At 48.7% G+C, this 18813-nt stretch overlaps 1 protein-coding gene across 3 annotated transcripts in view; it reads right to left on the bottom strand.

Moving 5' to 3' along the window:
- MCPH1 (microcephalin 1) overlaps window positions 1-18813 on the bottom strand; it is a 249402-nt gene that overhangs the window by 12891 nt on the left and 217698 nt on the right. For all 3 annotated transcript variants that reach the window (XM_025886038.2, XM_073902261.1, XM_025886040.2), the window contains one exon: window positions 1039-1276. In XM_025886038.2, the coding sequence (XP_025741823.2) occupies window positions 1039-1276 (238 nt within the window). The remainder of the gene's footprint in view (window positions 1-1038; window positions 1277-18813) is intronic.

Raw genomic sequence — 18813 nt, 5'->3', positions numbered from 1 at the left:
GTCTGACTTCCAGCCTCCAGGCCACAAGAGAATAAATCCCTGTTGAAGCCCCCTGGTCTGTGGGACTTGGTAGGACAGCCCTGGCAAACTGCTACCTTCAAAAAACCCCGTACAAGAAGGTTTAGCCCCAAGGCGGGGCCCCGGGGGCACTGGCCAAGTCCAGCCTTAGCCCTGCTCGGACGCCGCCTGCCGGCCCTGCGCCCACCCCCCCGGGGTCCCACCTTGCAGTCCTGCTTAGCCCACTCCTCCTGGAGACCTCTGCAGCTCTCCCAGGGCTGGGGTCACAGCGGGCAAGCGTGCCTGGCACCCCACTGTCGGCCTCCTGGAAGGCAGAGCATATCTTCTACCATCTCTTCTCCTTCGGGATCGAGGGAAGCGTCTGGTGCTCTCTATGCTGCCATGGATGCCAGTTTGTACATTTTGTCCATGTCCCAGTGTTTTGTTTTGTTTTTTTTTTTTTTTGAAATAAAAGCTGTAGCTCCTTTTGCACGAAAGCGTACCTTTCTGAGCCCGTGAACAAATGAGTGTGAGGAGCAGCGCACACACGAGAAAGGGGTGGGACACCGGGTGGCAGGTCCTGGGGCTGGGCACCAGCCCACAGCCCTGGACACGGAACAAGACAGGCACCGGGGGGGGGGGGGGGGAGTGTCTGAGCGGAGGGTGGACAGGCCTTAAGGTCTGGGGTGGCTGTGGCAAGGCTGGCTCTTTCACACTAGCTAGTGAGGTAAAGTATGTAGAGTCTAATAGGATTTCCTTTGTCCTTGTGAACTGGACTTTGGCTGACAGTCAAAAAGGAGGAGGGTCTAGGTTGGCTTGTGACTGACGTAATTACAGGATTCTGTTAAGGCAGACGCGTGGATGCTGAGAGTCCATCCAAAAGCCCCGAGGCTACATCGCCGGCAGTGTGGGCATCACGTTTCCCCCAGAAAAACCTGTTTGTGTGGCCGGGACCACAGAACAGTGGCTCTAAAGGGGACACCAGCAGCTACTACAAGCAGAAGGCACCTTCCCCAACCATCCCTGGGTGCAGATTCCTACCTAAGATCCATGTTTCTGACAGATACTTGGTGGTTGCCTTCCTCTTTCCTTGGGAGGGTCCGATGCAGATGCCGGCCTGGCGTGGGACTCGCGTGATCTGACCCCCACACAGGAGGACCAGTTCCCGCAGCTTGGTTCTGGGGGGATTGCTGGCTGGGGTGATGAACATCACCGGCTGGTCGGCAAACAGGGTTCCCCGGTACTGCCCTGCAGACAGACCACGCTCCAGGCGGCAGAGCTGTGGGGCAGAGACAGGGGTGGTTAGCAAGGCACCCATCATTCCATTATGTGGATAGGTCGGCCATAGAGCTCACTTCCTTTTTCAGAAGAGTAGACCAAAGGTAAGGTTGTGCATTCTCAGGTGAATTCTGAGTCCTGAAGATTCGGGGGAGATCATAACATTTAATGATAATGACAGATCACAGGCAAATAAAATTGACCTTTGCTGAAGCAGCTTGCAAGCAAAAGTACAAACAAATTTATAGCCCCCACCCCCCCAAAAAAGGTTAGGCTTTTGAATTATTACAAATTCTAAACCAAAATAGTGAAAAGGAATCAACCGTTCAGTTGAATGAGGAGAACAGCATCTGCATCCTTAAATCCTATTCAAGCTATGAGTGTGGATGAGTGTGGAAGGGAAAATGACAGTGTTGGAGAAGGAAGCCCGCCTGCCCTGGACCAGCAGGGTGCTTCAGGGCTCCCAGCAGCACAGACGGTCCCAGGCCCGGAAAGGTGCCTGCCTCAGGCGCCACGGTGTAGATGGGCAAAGGGCAGACGCAATGATATAAAGCAGGGATCCTAGAGCTCTTCCCGGACTCCTGAGGTGGTGGGGGGTGGGGTGGGAAGTATGCAGAGGTTGCTTTCACTGAGTCATCATGGAAATGGTGCTGAGGAGTATCGGAGACACTGGGAAACATTTCAGAAACAGGGATGTTAAATTGTTCTCCTTTTTGTTCTGATAAAGTTGTGGTTGACTGGCTGACCCAAGGGACAATGGGAAGGCCTGCTTATTCTAAACAAACGTTTCACTAACAACAGATTAATAAAGACTTCTTTTTAAGAGCAAATACCCTCTGGGAGATGTAGAGGGTGAACTGTCATCCACATTTTGAGTATTTTAATCAGCTTATTTCCCTGAGGATGGAACTGAACATTTGAGATACGTGGGCTCAGAGACACTCTGACGGGAGATATGTGGGAAGAGAGCTCGAGGGGTGCACCTCAGGGGAGTGTAACCTGCGTGGGGCAGTGTGGCAGGAAACAGGGCAACAAGCAGCCCCAAAGCACAGAGAGGGGCTGGCTCTGGAGGCGAGAGGGCCGTGAAAGATACCTTCCTCCATCTACATCACTGACAAAGTTGGATGAATTCTTCTTCCACCAGGTTTTCATATTGAGAAAAGAATCTCATGATGAAAAAATGTGCTTCAATATTAATAGAATCAACCCAATATACTTAAATATGGCCATGGAATTCTCTTCACTCATCACCAGTTTTGAATTATGCAACGTAGACATCACATTTAAGCACCTTCATCTGACTGGGTAAGTGGTACAGGATCCTGACAATGAAAGCAACAGTTCTACTCATGTGTTAACTTTGTTTAATGCTTCTAGTAATTTCTAATATTCCTCTGAGATAGGGGGTAGGAAGGGTCTCATTTAATTTTACAGATGAAGACGCAGAGGTGGAAGCCCACCAAGATATCTGCCTTGGCTAAAATGGTGAGTCAAACTGCAAGAAAAAACCCACGATCCTTCAACTTAGTGAGTCACTGGACCACGTTGCACTGTAACTGGAGATCAAGAAAGAATCTTACTAAGGTTGATATAATCCTGCCTTTAAAGAACTAACTATAAAAGTAGTTGATAATTGAAACGATACAGAAGGGTATAAAGTAAAACGAATTTTCCTACGTTAAATACTGCTGTATGTTATTCAAATTCATTCTTTTCCTTTCCTCCTCAGTGGCAGGGCACGGTTTCTGTGGGGGGTACTAACCTCTGCAGATCCATGTGTTCAAGATAGGGGAACCCTTCCCAGCTCAAGGTAAGACTCAGCATTGGTCCAAGCAAATCACAGTGATCTCATTTCCCTTGCAAAGGACTGGGTCAAGCATGCATTGGACTTGATCATGGCCAATGGGATCTGAAAATAAGTCCGCTGAGGGCAGTCTTTCCTCACTAATATAAACTAATGCATATGCAAAAATACCTCTTATTGGCTGGACTCTGTCATGTTGACAATAGGATACCTGGAAATACTGAAGCCACCTGAGGCCATAAACCATGCTGAAAATGGCCAAGTAGGAAGGCCTGGATCCTCGATCACCTTTCTATGTCACTGGATTGACCAAGCCAGGAATTGTCCTTTTTTTGTTCTTTCTATGTCGGGGGCGGGGGCAGGGGAGAGTATGATTTTTTTCATTTCTTTAAACTACTTGTCTGTTGAGATTTGTGTTTCCAGGAGCCCGAAGCATCCAGATGCTGCAGTCCTCAGGCCCCTGCCACCTACCAGAGGTAACCCCTGGTAAGTGTTTGCTGTGTTTTTCTAAACTCTGTACAATGTTCACACATAAAAGCATTCAGGATACAGTTTTTCTTAAAAAAAAAAAAAAACAGGATCAAGGATATATCTTGGTATGTGAATAAGCAGTAAATCAAACCCATATTTAACCCAAGAGAAAAGGACATACGTAAGCCTTTCAAACGGTTAGAATGTGACTTGAGTAGCTGACTGCTTTGAGTCTTCATTCCCCTCCCATGTTTATTGAGTGCTTACTGTCTACTGGGCACGTGTAAGATGCTGGGGAAGCAGAGAGGATTAAGACATGGTCCCTGACCTCGGTGTAAAGCACGTAATACGAAAGTCAACAAATGAAAATACTTCCTTTTATTTATTTATTCAGCTTGAAATTGAAGGAGGCAAAGAATTACAAGGATCTTATTCTTTACTCAAAATAATTGAGACTACGTGCATGCTGACTTTCTAATCCTAGGTAAAACAATTTCTGGGAAAGCTTAATCAAGATTTAGGTTACCTAAAATTAAAAATTAATTTGGGAATTTATCCTAGGAATACACTCCTTTATGTATATGAGGACACGCATGGACTGGAGTTCGTTGCCATAGAAATGATGACTGGCAAGTTCTATTTATATTACGGATATGGTAGGACCCACGATTCTCCTTATTACTGAGCTTCAGCTATATGCATTCTCTAAGGGAAGGTCTCCAGAACTCGATCCTTCCCCAATACTGCCCCACGACAGACTGCCCCTGTTACTCAGCCCCGTGCCCCCCTGGCGCTTTCACATCTTCGGTCCACAGGGGTCTATAAACACGAGTTCCAGTGCAGCCTCACCCCGGAGACCACCATTCTGTCTCTGAAGGCACAGGTCATACACTGGCTTTTTAAGAATTCTGACCATGGCTAATCAGCTTTGCTCTCTAGCCCAGAGCACCACCGTGCCCCCACTGGTCCGTGCTGTAGGTGCCAGATGACGCCCTCTGACCATGCCACCTTACCCCGAAAGGCTTACAGCTTATTATTACCATTGCCTTCTCCATCCCTTTTGTAATAGCAATTCACGGCAATGTGCTCCAAATCCTGATTCCATTTCAAACTTGTCAACACACACGCAGTACAAATGCTGTCAGCTGCAGAAACAGGTCTGGGTGGCAGTGGGCACTAATAGAGGCTGGTGGAGGGCATGGGCTCACTGCAGGGGTGATCGTGGCGAGCTGTTCCTGTCCTGAAAGACAGCCTCAGAGATAACAAGGTTTATCGATACTGACTGATAGAAATTTCTTGCTAACTGTGGTTAAAAGATTTTTTTAAAAAATCATAACTCTAAAAAAAATTATAACTCTTATAGTTCATTTTATTTAACTCAGATGCGATAATGTTTCCAAGGAGAATTAACACATGGATAGATTGGGAATATGGAGACAAACCTGCAAATGAGCCAAACAATTGGCTTTTCCATGGGTGTGGGGGCCTTCCCTCCACCAGACAGGATTCAGTTCATGCCCACAGACAAGATTCGGTTGCACTGCCCCTGGATCGTTACAATTTACAGAGCTGTGAAAGATTCAGAGGCAGTCTAAGCCAGAACCGGACAGTCTGGAAAGGTGACACCAATCTAAAAAAGTATAGTTGTCCAAGGAAGGACTAAATGTTTCCTACAAAGCCCAGGGTGTCAGTTGAAAAATGATGGAGGAAAAGCGGATTAAGCGGAGGTAAGGGACTCCTCTAGGCTTAATTATCGTCCACCATAAACAGGACAGGTCAGGAGTCTGGGTGAGTTTGGGGTAGAGTTCAGAAGAGTTCCCAATTTTCTCTATGGTGATGTAAAATCAGTACATAAATTAATATACACGTGTGTGTGTGTGTGTGTGTGTGTGTTTAAGACAAGAAGAGGGCTGACAGAAGGCAGAAATCTTTCTGTGCCAGGAGATCTTCATCTGAACCCTTGGCTGTGGAGGATGAGGACTATCGAAGGGTCTCAGTAAAACAAAGACATTAGCTGTGCTTTATAAAATGTTGCCTTTGCATTTGTGTCTTCATCAAAAAAGCGATACTGATTTAATAGCTCAGAACCTTCCAATCTATTTACAAGGCGATCAGTCAAGGCAGACCGTACTGTTGACAAAGCTGAGCAGAGCAGAATTCCACTCACCCCCCGTCCATGCTTCTAGCTTCAGTGACTCCCAGATATTTAGCCCTGACCAAGATGTCGGCCCCACGGCGGGGAGGGTATTGACGGTTCATTTACTCCAGACACGGGGCTTAGATTTCAGTTGGTGAATGTGCACCTTCCAGGTAGAGCTCACCTTGATGATGATTCTGAATCACTGATGGTTTCCATAGGAACCAACAAGCCACATACAGACTTTTGGCTTGGAGAGTGAGAAGAAAGGTGTTTGCTCTGAGAAAAGCACATGGAGGGCCACTTCAGGTCAATGGTGTCTGAAAGATCATAGTTCAGGATCACTGCAGGTAAGGGACAAGGGGCTTGGCAGGTGATCACAATAACAAAAACTAACTTCTAAAAGCACTGAAGTATGTGCCACGGTGACGAGGCTGAATAAGCAGGGGCCAGCCAAATCCTGATTATACAGTCAGCTACCTAGTTAACGGGGAGCCATGAAATCCTCATGTGGGGAAGATCATGCTGCAGACAACACGGAGGTGTGGAGAGCAGAAACAGGCAGACCCAAAGGAAAGAAGTGCAGTAATTTCAACAAGAACTGAGGCAGGGCAGGGGGAGCAGGAAGGGAAGTGTATTCAGGATGGAACAAGAAGGCAAATTCAACAGGAATCCTGTTGTCTTGTATGCTTTTATTATAATGGGGACGGGTTAGCTCCGGAGTCAGAACAGAACCATGAATGCTGCTTGTAGGAAAGCTCAGCTGTTGGGGGTTTGAGGTTTCCAGCAAATCTACCTCTCTTTTCCCCCAGTTCAACTGGGAGAAAAGATACAGGTGCCAAACACAGGAGATCAAAATCACTTTCATTGGGCCTTGGACCTATGGTCATGTGAGTTTGCTAATACCGCCCTGATGACCTAGGAGGCACCCCCAAAGGCACGGTTGGCTCTGCACCAAGCGCTTTCCTCAGGAAGGCAGGCAGATGCGAAACGGGTGCAGAAGGAGCTGCATCAGGATGCCTGTGGGGCTGCCTCTGCTGGGCGGGGTGGGGGAGGGAGGCAGCGGGAGGCCCGGCAACATAAGGCTCCTCCTGACACTAACATGAGCGTGCAAATAGCTGAGGCACAGTGAAGCCGCTCACGCCCGGTCACCTGGGGCAATCAGACTCGGGTGAAGTCCCCAGCTCTGCAGGAGCCCAAAGATCCCAGCGCTACCCATTGCAAAAGAGAAGAAGTTAGACCCTGAGACAACTGTTTGGAAACACAAAATTGAGAAGTTTCACCTTCTAAAAATGTCAGTGCCTACACCTGACCATGCTTAATAGGTTGAATATATCAGAGGTAAAATGAACTTGTCATTGGTACTGGAGAGAAAAAACAAGGTCTGTGGTCCTGGGAAATTAAAAAAAAAAATAACTATTCTGTTTAATTTTTATGGGATTTAGGCAAATGTAAGAAATGTTACAAAGACAAGGTCTTCAAATGACATAGTGACTCCTGAAACTCTGCATGGACCCCCCTCAATTTTCAATGAAAGGCTGTCCTTGCTGCTCTCTGCAGCATCCACCCCCCCACCTGGCCCACAGCTTTGAGGCTTACCTGCTCAGGCAGCCTGACCCCCGAGCTCACTGCAACTGCCCTTCCTCTCACTGCCCGATCGCCATACCCCAGCTCACTGCCCCTCCCGCCCTAACTCCTGGAAAGTTAAAAAGACACATAAGTGACCCTTTGAATACCCTGTATCGCCCCAAGTGCCTGGACCCCCCTTTCCCGCACCCACTTCGGGCTCTCACGCCGGGTACCAGAGTCCCGTACCTGGCAATGCCCTCTCCCCTCCAAAGCTTACAGCCCATGGCCGGTGGTTCCTATCGTCCCCATGGCTCCTCCATCCTTCTCCCTGTTAAGACAGCCTGGTCCCAGTCAGCCGCCGCCCACCCAAGGGCAGGAAGGGACACTTAGCTAGTTCCCTGAGGCACAGCCGACACCTGTTACTGTAGACAGACTGTCCCCTTACTGCCCGCTAGGAGTCCCTCCCCACCCACTCTCCTTTCCCCCCCCCGTCAGAGCCTGCTTGCCGTATTCACACCCGCATACACAGTCCCGGCACCCTGCCCACCCCCAAGCCTCTCCCTTGGTCAGGCGTCCCCCTCTTCTTCGTGTCCTTTCCCAGCACAACTCCTTCAAAAAGCGGTCCTCGCCGGCCTCTCCTTCCCATCCTCCCTTCCGTCCGCAGTCACCCCACTTTTGCTCCCACGGCCCCTCCCGCCACCAAGCCCCCCCCCAGGGCTGACTCCTCTCCCAGTGATGAGCAGGACAAGACGCTGGACACCGCAGCCCCTCCCTCCACTTCAGTCACCTTCTTTGCTTGGCTTCTGGCCCGTGGTCCCTGAATCTTCTCCCTTCCACCCTGGCTGCTGCAGCTGTGGTGGATCTTTCTCTTCTCGCTCCAGTGCCACAGCACTCCACACTGGGTCCTCCTCTGCACTTGCTCCCTGGTGACCTCGTCCAGCGTCCAGGCCTTAGACGGCTTCCGTGCGCCTGTGATGCCCACATTTTGTCTCCAGCTCAGAATCCCAAGCCAAGGCGCTCTCTTGGCCTCCCCTCTCCCTCTCTCCTCCCTCCTCTCACAGACCTTGCAGGCCCAAACCAGCCTCCCCTCCTGCAGCCTTCTCCATTTCTGGCCGTTCCATCCTTCCAGACGCCCAGGCCCAAGACACGGAGCTCAGCTTCTCCTTCACAACACGCGCAGATGAGGACCATTCCTCATTGTTCTGCGCTCCAGTCCCAGGGAAGTCCACCACCACTCACCTGGGTTAATGCCTCTGAGCTGGTGGCCCTACTTCTAAATGTGTCCCCCCTTCAGACTCTTCTCAACAGAGTGAGAATTTTAAAAACCTAAGTCAGATCACGTCTCTTCTCTGCTCAAAATCCTGGTGCCTCATTTCATTCAGAAGAAGAGCTGAAACCCTTGAGCTAGGCACCATGATCATTGCTTCCCACTTACCTCTTAGCACCTTCCACCTAGTTCACGACCCACCCCCTTCTCTGAACACACCGGAGTACTTGTGCCCCAGGGCCTTTGCACCAACTTTCCCCTCTGCCTGGGATGTTCTTCCTTCAAGTGTCCACACGGCTAATTCTTCTACTTCTTTTGAGTCTTTACTCAGCTGTCAGCATTTCTGTGTGGCACCCCCCCAAAATCCCAATGCCTTTATTCTTTTTCTCTTGCCACACATTTTATTGGCTCCTAAGATAATATACAATTTATTCTATGTTTGTCATGCTAGAACCTAAAGGCAGGACTCTTTGTTTTGCTCAGCGACATATCCCCAACACCTAGAACAGTGCCTGGCACATAGTAGGTGCTCAGTTATACCTGCTGGTCAGTGAATTTACTGAGCGACTACGGAGAATTGTGTTTGGGAGTCTGATTTCAGGACCGCTTCTACTCTAGCTACCACCCTCCCCAGGGGACAGCACAGCAGCAGTGACAAGACAAAAAGGATGTCCGGAAAAGGGCAGAGAGCAGGGCGGGCGGGCACCCTGGGAGAAAGTTCCATGGCGCGCAGGGCCTTCAGCTATGGAAATGCACAGACGGGAGACCAAACACCTCCAGTCTGGGAGGAACAAAACCGGAGAGGAGGCGGTCAGCCGAGGCACGAGCGAGCACCTGTGTCCGCGGCAGACCAGGAGAGAGGAGGCAGAGGACGGGCCAGCAGGGGGAGCGGGCAGAGGGTGCTGGGGCGCAGGTGAGCATCTCGGGACACGACGCTGGGCGTTGCAGAGGACGCACCGGAAAAGACAGGAGTGGTGCTGGAAGAGCAGGGGGTGCGTAAGGGTGTAAATCACCGGGGTCACAGAGGGGTCGACAAGGGGGGGTGCATCTACGGGACACCCTGAAGGCAAGAAGGTAAGAGCTGCTGATGGGCAGCATGTGGGGGACGAGAAGGGGGGGCTCCACAGGAACTCCCGCCAAGATGGCAGGAGTGCTGATTCCATAGAGCACTGGTCCAGCTGCAGGGAGGGTAAGGGTGGGGGGGTGCAAGCCAGTCAGTAGCCAGACCCACACTCAACTGTCAGTCGCTGCCACTCAGAGTTTAAGCCTGCTGCAGCTGGTGCCCCCATACTTCTGACTGGTGTCCTCCTGGGACTCATGGCAGAGCCCAAACCCCTGCACCAAGAGTAACTTTCCTTTATGGTCTCCCATGGTTCTTCCACTCTGTAATACATCCGCTTGTTGTACTACTAACATGTTCTAAATCCTTATCAATAAGGAAGAACATCCCAGGGAAGGTCAGGGCACGCACAGCTCAGGTCAAGAAACACAGCTGGAGTGACCTCTGAATGCAGCTCACGTTTAGAATGAAGTACCCCAGCATCAAAAGGGATTATGTACATCCAAATTCTGCATTTTATAAACAGACCAAAGCCGAGAGTAAGGAGGTGCCGGGAGCCACACAGTGAGTAAAACAAGTGGACTGCAACAGAGGGATCCAGGAGCTCGCGTTCCCACATACCGACCGGGAGCGGTGCACAGGGCTGCGGTGTGGCAGGGAGGACAGCAACCATGAAGAAGCATGCACGATCCCTCCAGGCAAGTCCCCTCCCTGCCACCAGCGGTGCCACTCTGAGCTTTGGTCTGGGCTAATACCAACACGGCCCAGGGGTGAGGGGGCAGGACAGGAATGCATGGGGCCACGCAGTTAAGGCAAATCATCCTGCCCTCCTCCTGCCTGAATTCTTGACGACATCCCTGCCCTCTGAAACATCTAGTCCTCCTGGCCTGGGATGTATCACCCCTGGCTTTCTCCCTTAGCCCTGCTCATCTTCCTCTCCAGCCCCCAGACGCTGACAACTCACAGCCCCCTCCTCTACCTCCCCAGAGTGCTCTGAAGATGAGCAGCACGCCCCACTTAGTACAGAGCTTTCCTCTGGCCTCTGGGACCGTTTAACGAACTGCGTGCTGGCCTCTCTTTCTGGAACATTCACAGGCCCTGTGTACCCAACTACATCTAAACCTTAACTCGTGCTCTTCATTCTCAAACCAGGTCCCACTAAATCACAGCTAAAAGTTACTAAGAGCTGACTGTGTGCAGTTGAGCACCTCCTGTGAGTTGGCTCATTTAAAATAAACATCTGTGAGAGACACTCCCTGTGTGCAGCTGATGGTGGAGAATAACACAAACTCAACCTCCACAAGGTCACAGAGCTGGGAAGGGAAGGCGCTTGGATGCTAACCCTGCCAAGCTGTGTTCTTGATGGTTATATAATACTGCTTTCAGAATCTCAGGGAAGGCGACCCGCCACCTGGGTGTCGTCCTTGACTTGCTCCTTGCCCGCACCTTCCAGCCCCACTTTATCACCAAGTCCAGTAGGTTTTGTCTCCTGAGCACTGTTCCAAGTCCAGCCTCTTTAACAGCACCACCACCACCCTTGCCAACCTGCAGCTCGCAAACTGGGTCGGGATCTACCTGGGGTCCACTCCTGTGACCTCACGTAGGTAAGTGCATAAAGTACCCTAACCTTAAGTTTACAGCTTACACGTAGCCCGTGTAACCGTGGCCACCATCAGGACACTGATGGTCTCCAGCTCTCCAGGGGGTGCCCCCTGCCAGGGAGGACTGCCAGTCTGAGCGCGGTCATCATCGGTGACACGGCTCTGCTCTATTACCGAACTATAGAAATGGAGTCATGTGGTACGTACCCTTTTGTAGCTGGCTTCTTTTGCTCAGCACAATATCTGAAGCATATCCTCTTAAAACCCTCCAATAGCTTCCTACTACTCCGAGGGGAAAAAAACCCAAAACAACTCAAATGGCCTAGAAGACGCCCCCATGACCCAGCCCCTACTTTTATCTGAGGCTGAATCTGACATCAGCCTCTCCCTCCTCTCTGTTCTGCCTCAACAGTCTCCTTCCAGTCTCATAATGCCCTTGCTGCTCCATTCTGGCCACAGGGCCTTGAAACATGCTGCTGCCTCTGCTAGGCTGGTGAGTCGATCCCTTGTTAGTCAGATTAATTCCTACACACCATCTGGATTTTGGCTCCTCGGCATCTCTTCAGGGAAGCCCATGCTGTTCCCCAGCTAAATCAAATCTGCATCATCCTTTTGTATTTAATAAACACAGCCACTGTTCTAAGTGCTTTATAAATATTAACTTATTTTACCCTCATAAAAATTCTGTGGGGTGGTTACTCTTATTCTCCCCCTTTTCCATATGAGAAACTGAAGACCCAGACAGGAAGCACCCTGCCTAAGATGACAAAGCTAACAGACCAGGAGCCAGAGCTGGGAGCACTCTGCTGGTCCTGGGGGCCTGTCCTTCCCCTTCCCCTCACAGCGCTTCTGTGTCCTCCCAACACTGTACCAATTACACTGGGGACAGTTCCTGGCCCACTGTATGTGTGCGTGCGGCGGGGGGGGGGGGTTCCCTCAGCAAATGAGTGTATGAACAGGTGTCGGCAACTATATTTAGATGACACCTCTCAGGTACAACTAGCTGGTGGCTACACGTGTGTACTGAGTATGTGTATACAGTCGTCCACCCCCTTATGTACAGCTTTGCTTTCCACAGTTTAGCCTCCCTGGGGTCAACCGCAGTCAGTCCCAAAGCAGATCCTCCCCCTTGAGTATCATCAGAAGGTCAGCAGTAACCTAGGGCTATGTGGCACATGATGCCTGCGTCATTCACCTCCCTTCCTCGCACCTCGTAGGCATTTTATCACCTCACATCAGCATAAGGGTGAGGTGATGAGAGTCTTGACAGAGAAGAAAGACCACATTCATAGAACTTTTATGACGGCATATGGCTAGAACTGGTTTTATTGGTTGTTAATCTCATACTGTGCCCGATATATAAATTAAATGTAATCACAGGTCCCCATGTACAGGAAAAAAACATACCCTATACAGGCTTCCATAGTATCTGTGGTTTGAAGCATCCACTGGGCATTTTGGAATGTGTTCCCTCAGATAAAGTGGGGACTACTGTATACATGCATCAGTATCTGTTTATGTTGCAGGGACAATTTTGTTTTTTGTGTGAGATCCTCACTTGGAAGCTGAATCTACAGAACCAGCCATGAGGCGACAGTTTTGTTACTAACTCAGGTCTGTGCCACACATCCCCAACCTCTGTTGGACAAGCCAAGGGTGTCTAACTTAGTGCATCTGCAATATAAATGTTCCTCTTCCATGGGGCCGGTCGCTATGTTTAACATCCCAGAAGAGTAGGACTCCGAGGATTTTGGCTTGCACAACTTAATATTTACTGGTCCCCTTCATTGCGATTACGAAAGCAGTGGCTATTAGAACTGACAGTTAAGATATTAAATAATAACTGTTAACATTTACTGAACATTGCATGGAAGCACATTTGCTAAAGTATGCTAGGTACGTTCCATGAAATATCCAATGTTAATTATTACAAAATCCGGTGAGGCAGAGACCATTATTATCCATGTTTTTCAGGTAATAAAACTGGGGTGCGGAGTCATTCGGCCAAGGTACCATACTGGTGTGTGGAGGGCCAAGCATCCAGATCACATCTGTCTTACTCAGACCCTGTGCCCTTCACCAGGAAACGTACTGCCTTAAAGTTCATGGCCTGCAGAACTCAGGAATGACTAACAACGTCTGGATTTCTAAGTACAAATAATTGTATATCCATCAGTTCCTGTGATGGTAACTATCTGAAGATCTTCAGGTCTTTCAGAACCATCTTGGTCTTTCAGATAGGTCCAGCTTTACAAAATTTCTCTAGTTCAAATTCAAGCTTGAATTCTTTGCTAACGTGAGATCTGAATTTATAAAGATTGCACACGGAGTCCTGGCTCCTCCACCCTGTAGCTACGTGATCTTGCATTACGTAAGCCTCTTAGATCTGGTTCCCTGGGGGCAAAATGCAGATGTGGCCCCCCAGAGTTACTGTGGATCAGTCACATCCTCCACCTTGCTATCTTGCCATCAAATGCATGCCCAACGTTGCTGAATGAATAAGAGTGGGCTGCAACTGATGAGCCCCCGTACAACCTGAGGGCTGAGCCAGGAACTGTGGTGGTGGCTTCCAAAACAAGGCACAGAGCCTGCACTCACGGATAATTACAGTGCCCCTGGGGAGTTAAAAAAAAAGATCTATCTAGATCCTTAAAGAATCTTATACGATGCCCAATGGAATAAGCCGATCAAGGAGAAGCATCTAGATGGTAGACAACTGCCACTCCGTGTCTGCAACTTCCCAAGTCTGAGCTCTGGGGACAGACAGAGTGGCCTCTGTCCCCACCTCGCTCCTACAGATGGGATGAGAGACCCAGGGGCAACTCAGCCCCACACAGCTGCATCGACTTAGGGGAAGTGGGAGCATGCAACTTTTAACAGCTTGACGATGGGGAGACTGGAGCCTGTCAAAGCAAAGAGACTCTAAAGACCAATAAACATGGTGCAAATAATTCCAAGAATCCTTATGGTTCTCAGCAGAAAAAAGCCTCACGCGAAAACGAGTGTTGTCAGACTTGGGGGTGAAGTTTCTATACTCAGCACTGGTTTTAATTTTTTCCCTAGTTTTATTTACGTGCAACTGACATATAAACAGCACTGGCTCTCACACTACAGTTTGAAACTGTTTTGGCAGTAAGAGTGAAGAGAAATTCCAAAGAATTTATGCAAAAAAGAAAAAATTAGTTAAGGGCGGAGGAGGGGTGGGGGAGACAAGCCTCTGACTGGCAGCCTGGCAAAGCACGGCTGTCATGTCTTCAATGATGAAACTCCCAGGAAAAATCAAATCCATGTGCTTGTGGAAGAGGGAAAGGCCTGTCCAGTGTGAAGGGGTTCACTCTCCGAAGACGTTTCTGTCAACGCTTCGTTTTAGGCAAGAAAGTGACATAAAGTACATAAGGAGACTCCCTGTGGCTTCCCTTTCCCAAGTGTCCTACACAAATGAGCCCTGCCATCCGCTGGCTGAAACAGATGATCATGTAAGCAAAGGCAGGAGGCATTTTTCCCTTATTTTCGCTGAGCGCTCAAGTCATTGCCATTGGAACCCTGTGCCAAACGCGGGTTTTTTTTTTTTTAAAGGCGTCACTTGAGTTTTAAAGGCTACGTAAGTGATGGGAACATAACCGTCTTGGGAATCCACAAATAACTTTTTAAAAAGTCATAAATCTGCATCTCATGCCTCATAGTTTTCAACAACTGAGAGAAATAGGTCAAAGCTTGAGCTCCGTAGGTTCCTTCCCTCTTTAGCAGTTGGAGCTAGTGGCTTTGGGCCTTTTCCATGTGCTTCCACAGTAAATACCTAGGCCCTCCAGCCACACTTGGACCTGAACTGCTTTTAGGTCTCATTTTTTCAAAAATCATGATAAAACACCCATGGAAATAGCTTCTTGGTTTTACAGAACTTTTTCTTTGACCCTTTAACTGGTAGGTGGCAAAAAAAAAAAAAAAAAAAAAAAACAAGTTGTAAACTTATAAAAATGCTAGAGCAATTCCATAGTGTACTTTAAAGTTGGGGGGTTCTAAGCCAAGTTTTGGAAGGGGCCGACCGCCAGCCACAGGGCGGCGTGGCAGGTGCTTGTTCTAGCTGCCCGTGAGAAAGGCCTGGGAGGCTTCTGAAACAGTGAGTGCTGCAAGGGCCCCACCCGGGCCAGTTAAGTCCCACCACCTGTGTGGGGGGGTGTGGCCTGAGCAGTAGAAGCTTTTAAACCTGGACTCCAGGGGTTCTCAAACTGGACTGCGTACTGCAGCCACCTGGGAAGGAGAAAAAAGACTGCTGGGATCCCCAAACCCCAGACATTCTGACTTAATTAAAGGGGGTGTGGCCCGGGGAGCAGGAACTTAAAAATCTCCCTAGGTGACTCTGAAGAGCAGGAAGCACCCAATTATACTCGAAGAGGCTCTGAATAGAAACCAGTTTCCCTGAGGACTGTTCCAACACCTACAGTTGACAAGACAAGGGGGTGCTGTGTGCCTCACACTGATCCGTCTACCAAAGAAGAATGATACACGTTCGCGGTATTAGAAGGCTTGAGAGCTGGAATAAATCATGGAAGCAACTCAGTTTTGGGGATTGCAATTTCAATTCTAAACCAAATCAGCCACCCCACTAAAAGATGAGCCTTCCCTGTTCCCTAGCTCTACGTCTCCAATTCTCTCTGGATTCTCCCAAGGCAGCCACCTGTCTTTCCTCCCCCTTCTCTGCATGCCCCGGGGCTCCCCACTGCCTGTAGCCCCACTGAGCTAGCAGGTGCAGCCTGGGGCTGGTCGGTCAGGGGTCAGGGTGGCCTCTCAGCTGCACTCCCACCTCAGCAGGTAGGCCTGCCCATCCTTCCTGGCTCCTTCTCTGGTCCCACTGGAGACGCCTGCTTGGGCTGTAGCTCGTCCTGCTGGGGGTGAGCACTGGCCACACGCCAGCCAGCACTCACCTCCTGGGGCTGACCAGTATCCCACCTGGGTGGCCTTCCTCAACCAGAGCGCTGAGTGCGGCCTGCCAGTCTCCTGCTCTGCCGCCAAGGGCATCCTGGCGAGGACCCAGCTTTACAATATGGACTCCGAGTTTCCCAGGGTTGCAATCTTTTCTGTTTGTTTTCTTTCGGTCTCCACATTTTCTCATGGGCATCTTCCTCCCTCTGAGGTATCTCCGTTCCACACTACTGTTCAGTGTGGAGGGGGAGAGAGAAAGAGGCATTTCCTCCGTGCCCTCCCGTCCGCTGACGATCCCCAGCTGTAGGACTCAGGGAAGGCCCTCCACATAGGGCACAGATCTTGTTTTATAGCAAATGACCAGGACACCTCACGTAAATCAGGCTTTTTCAAGAAGCCTTCATTCAAAGCCACATTTTGGATCAAGATTTATAAAATGACCTATTGTGAATTTTACTTTGAGGCCCCTTTATAACCCACTATTGTGACTTTCCAAGTTAGAGTGGCTTTTATTTGATTACTCAAAAAACATTTTTTCCTTCTCTTAATTGAGGGTTCCCAGATAATTTAGATATTTTAATCGTTATACAAGTAAATGAAACAACTTTATCATTTGAAGGTTTCAAGGATTTGTTTTTCCTTATAATCAGACATATTCTTCAAAGTATGAAGGGAAAAAGCACTCTCCAGAGTCCCGTAATACTTCTGGACTTAGCTATTCATTGGCTGCCTATAGAAGCCACTGAACTAGCCAAATGTTTAAAATCTTGTTTACAAGTTTTTTCTATTAAAGTGAAATTTACCAATCTGCATTTATTTTTCTAAAAAGCAAATTAACATTTTATTTTACAAAAGCAATTTCTTTAATTTCCAGTGCTTAAAAATGAAATTTGATATTCTCTATATCCTTCCAATGAAAGTGTAGGCCAGAGGCATCCCCCAGGGTTTTCCAAGACACTCATCCTAGAGGCACACATCTCCCCTCCAGAATCTAGCACACATGGTCTGGCTGCTTAGGCATAAGGATTATTTTAGAAGAAACAGTGGTTTGTGGCATTACGTCTCAGTTTAAGGACATGTCCTTGTTCATATCTATGATTTATTTGCTGCTGACTCTTTGGTCAGAAATGCAATCCTGGCCATAACATTTTCCTGACGATCCGCCTGATAGTGTGGTTTCTGGGAACGCATCACAGGGAAAGGCCAGGGACTCCCTGCTCTTAAGTTTCAAAACACATCCCCCCCCCCACCGGATGAAACAAGTTCTTTTTCAATGAATATGAAGTCCCAAGGGAGTAGGGGCGCAGGGAGGGAGGAGAAAAAGGGCAACTGACAAACTCTTGGGAAGGAAAGATCCTATCTGGATGTCAGCGTCTGGAAGAAGGGATAAAGATGCCCCCCGTCCCCCACCACGAGTGACCCTTACAGATTTTAGGAGTCTGGCAAGAACAGGGGGTGGGGTGCCTGGAGGGCCTGGCTTCCTTCTGGTTCTACACTCGCAGCTGACTGTGAGGTCACGATCCCGAGGACCTCACTCCACCTCTACCCCACCTTAAAGGGGAGATATAAGGAGGAGAAAGGAGGGCACCTGGGTGGCTCAGGTTGTGATCCCAGGGTCCTGAGATTGAGTCCTACATCAGGCTCTCTGCTCTGCCTCTCATGAATGAATGAGAGGAAAAAGGAGTAACAGATGTAATGGAAAGACTGTTGTTGGTAAACCACTTCTCTATGCCCAAGTTCTTAGCCTATAAAACAAAGGGCCAGTACTAGATAATTTCCTAATCTACTTTCTGTGTGGACATGTTTAAGTTGATGGTTCCTTCTGATCAACTTCTTTCCTCTTACTCCTTTGTACTTAGCAACTCAATTTCCCACCCACCCCACCAGCTAATTTCAAAAGCTCCTACTGTACTTGGCTTTATAATTAGAAGAAACTGGGTCCATATTATAAAAATATGCTGGAAATTCAGACATTCACTGGAACATTCCATTGTATTTTAACCTACTCAATCCATTAGTCCTGGAGGTTTATTAGGGGATTTGGCGGCGGGGGGGGGGGGTTGTTCTATTTGATGATGTTTTTTTAATTCATCATTAGGGTACTGGAGTCCAACCCAGAAACCATTGTAATGGTCCAGTTTCTACTTTTCTATTGGCTGTGGGTGTGTTCACCATCCTTCCGGAAGCCCTGTCCCTGGGAAGGCAGAGTACAGGAGTGATTCAACGCCTGAAAGCCACTCTTTCTGGTGTTGTGGTTGCAGGCAGTGAGGACAGCTGAGATCTGAGATGAGGGGGTCCAAGGACCAGCCTCTCTCCGCTCTTCAACCAGACCACCTTTCCAACGAAGCCTGTTTCCTACCTGCTGAAAATGGTGTGAGAGCCAAAAGAGACAAATGCCACAGGGCTTCACAAAAGTAAAACATCACATAAAAAAGAGAAAAAGTTCTCAAACTTTAAAAAAAAAATCTTAGTTGAATACTGGCTTGTAAGCTTATAAATGTTTGATATTGTAGCCAAATTATTTTTAAAAACTGACTTGCAAATCAAGTATTATAAAAAAGTGCACCTATTTTCATGGAGATCAAATACCTCAATAGACCTTCTTTTTACTGTAGCATAGAATCACCACATTCAGAATACAGCCATACCTCCAATATATTGCTGGTTTGGTTCCAGACCACCACAATAAAGCAAATATAGCAAAACAAA

Source organism: Callorhinus ursinus, unplaced genomic scaffold (genome assembly GCF_003265705.2).
Source record: "Callorhinus ursinus isolate GAN/ISIS: 27379988/994484 unplaced genomic scaffold, GSC_fseal_2.0 scaffold17, whole genome shotgun sequence".
Taxonomy (NCBI): domain Eukaryota; kingdom Metazoa; phylum Chordata; class Mammalia; order Carnivora; family Otariidae; genus Callorhinus; species Callorhinus ursinus.
Note: the sequence above shows the minus strand (reverse complement) of the source record. Positions and strands in the feature narration are given on the sequence as shown.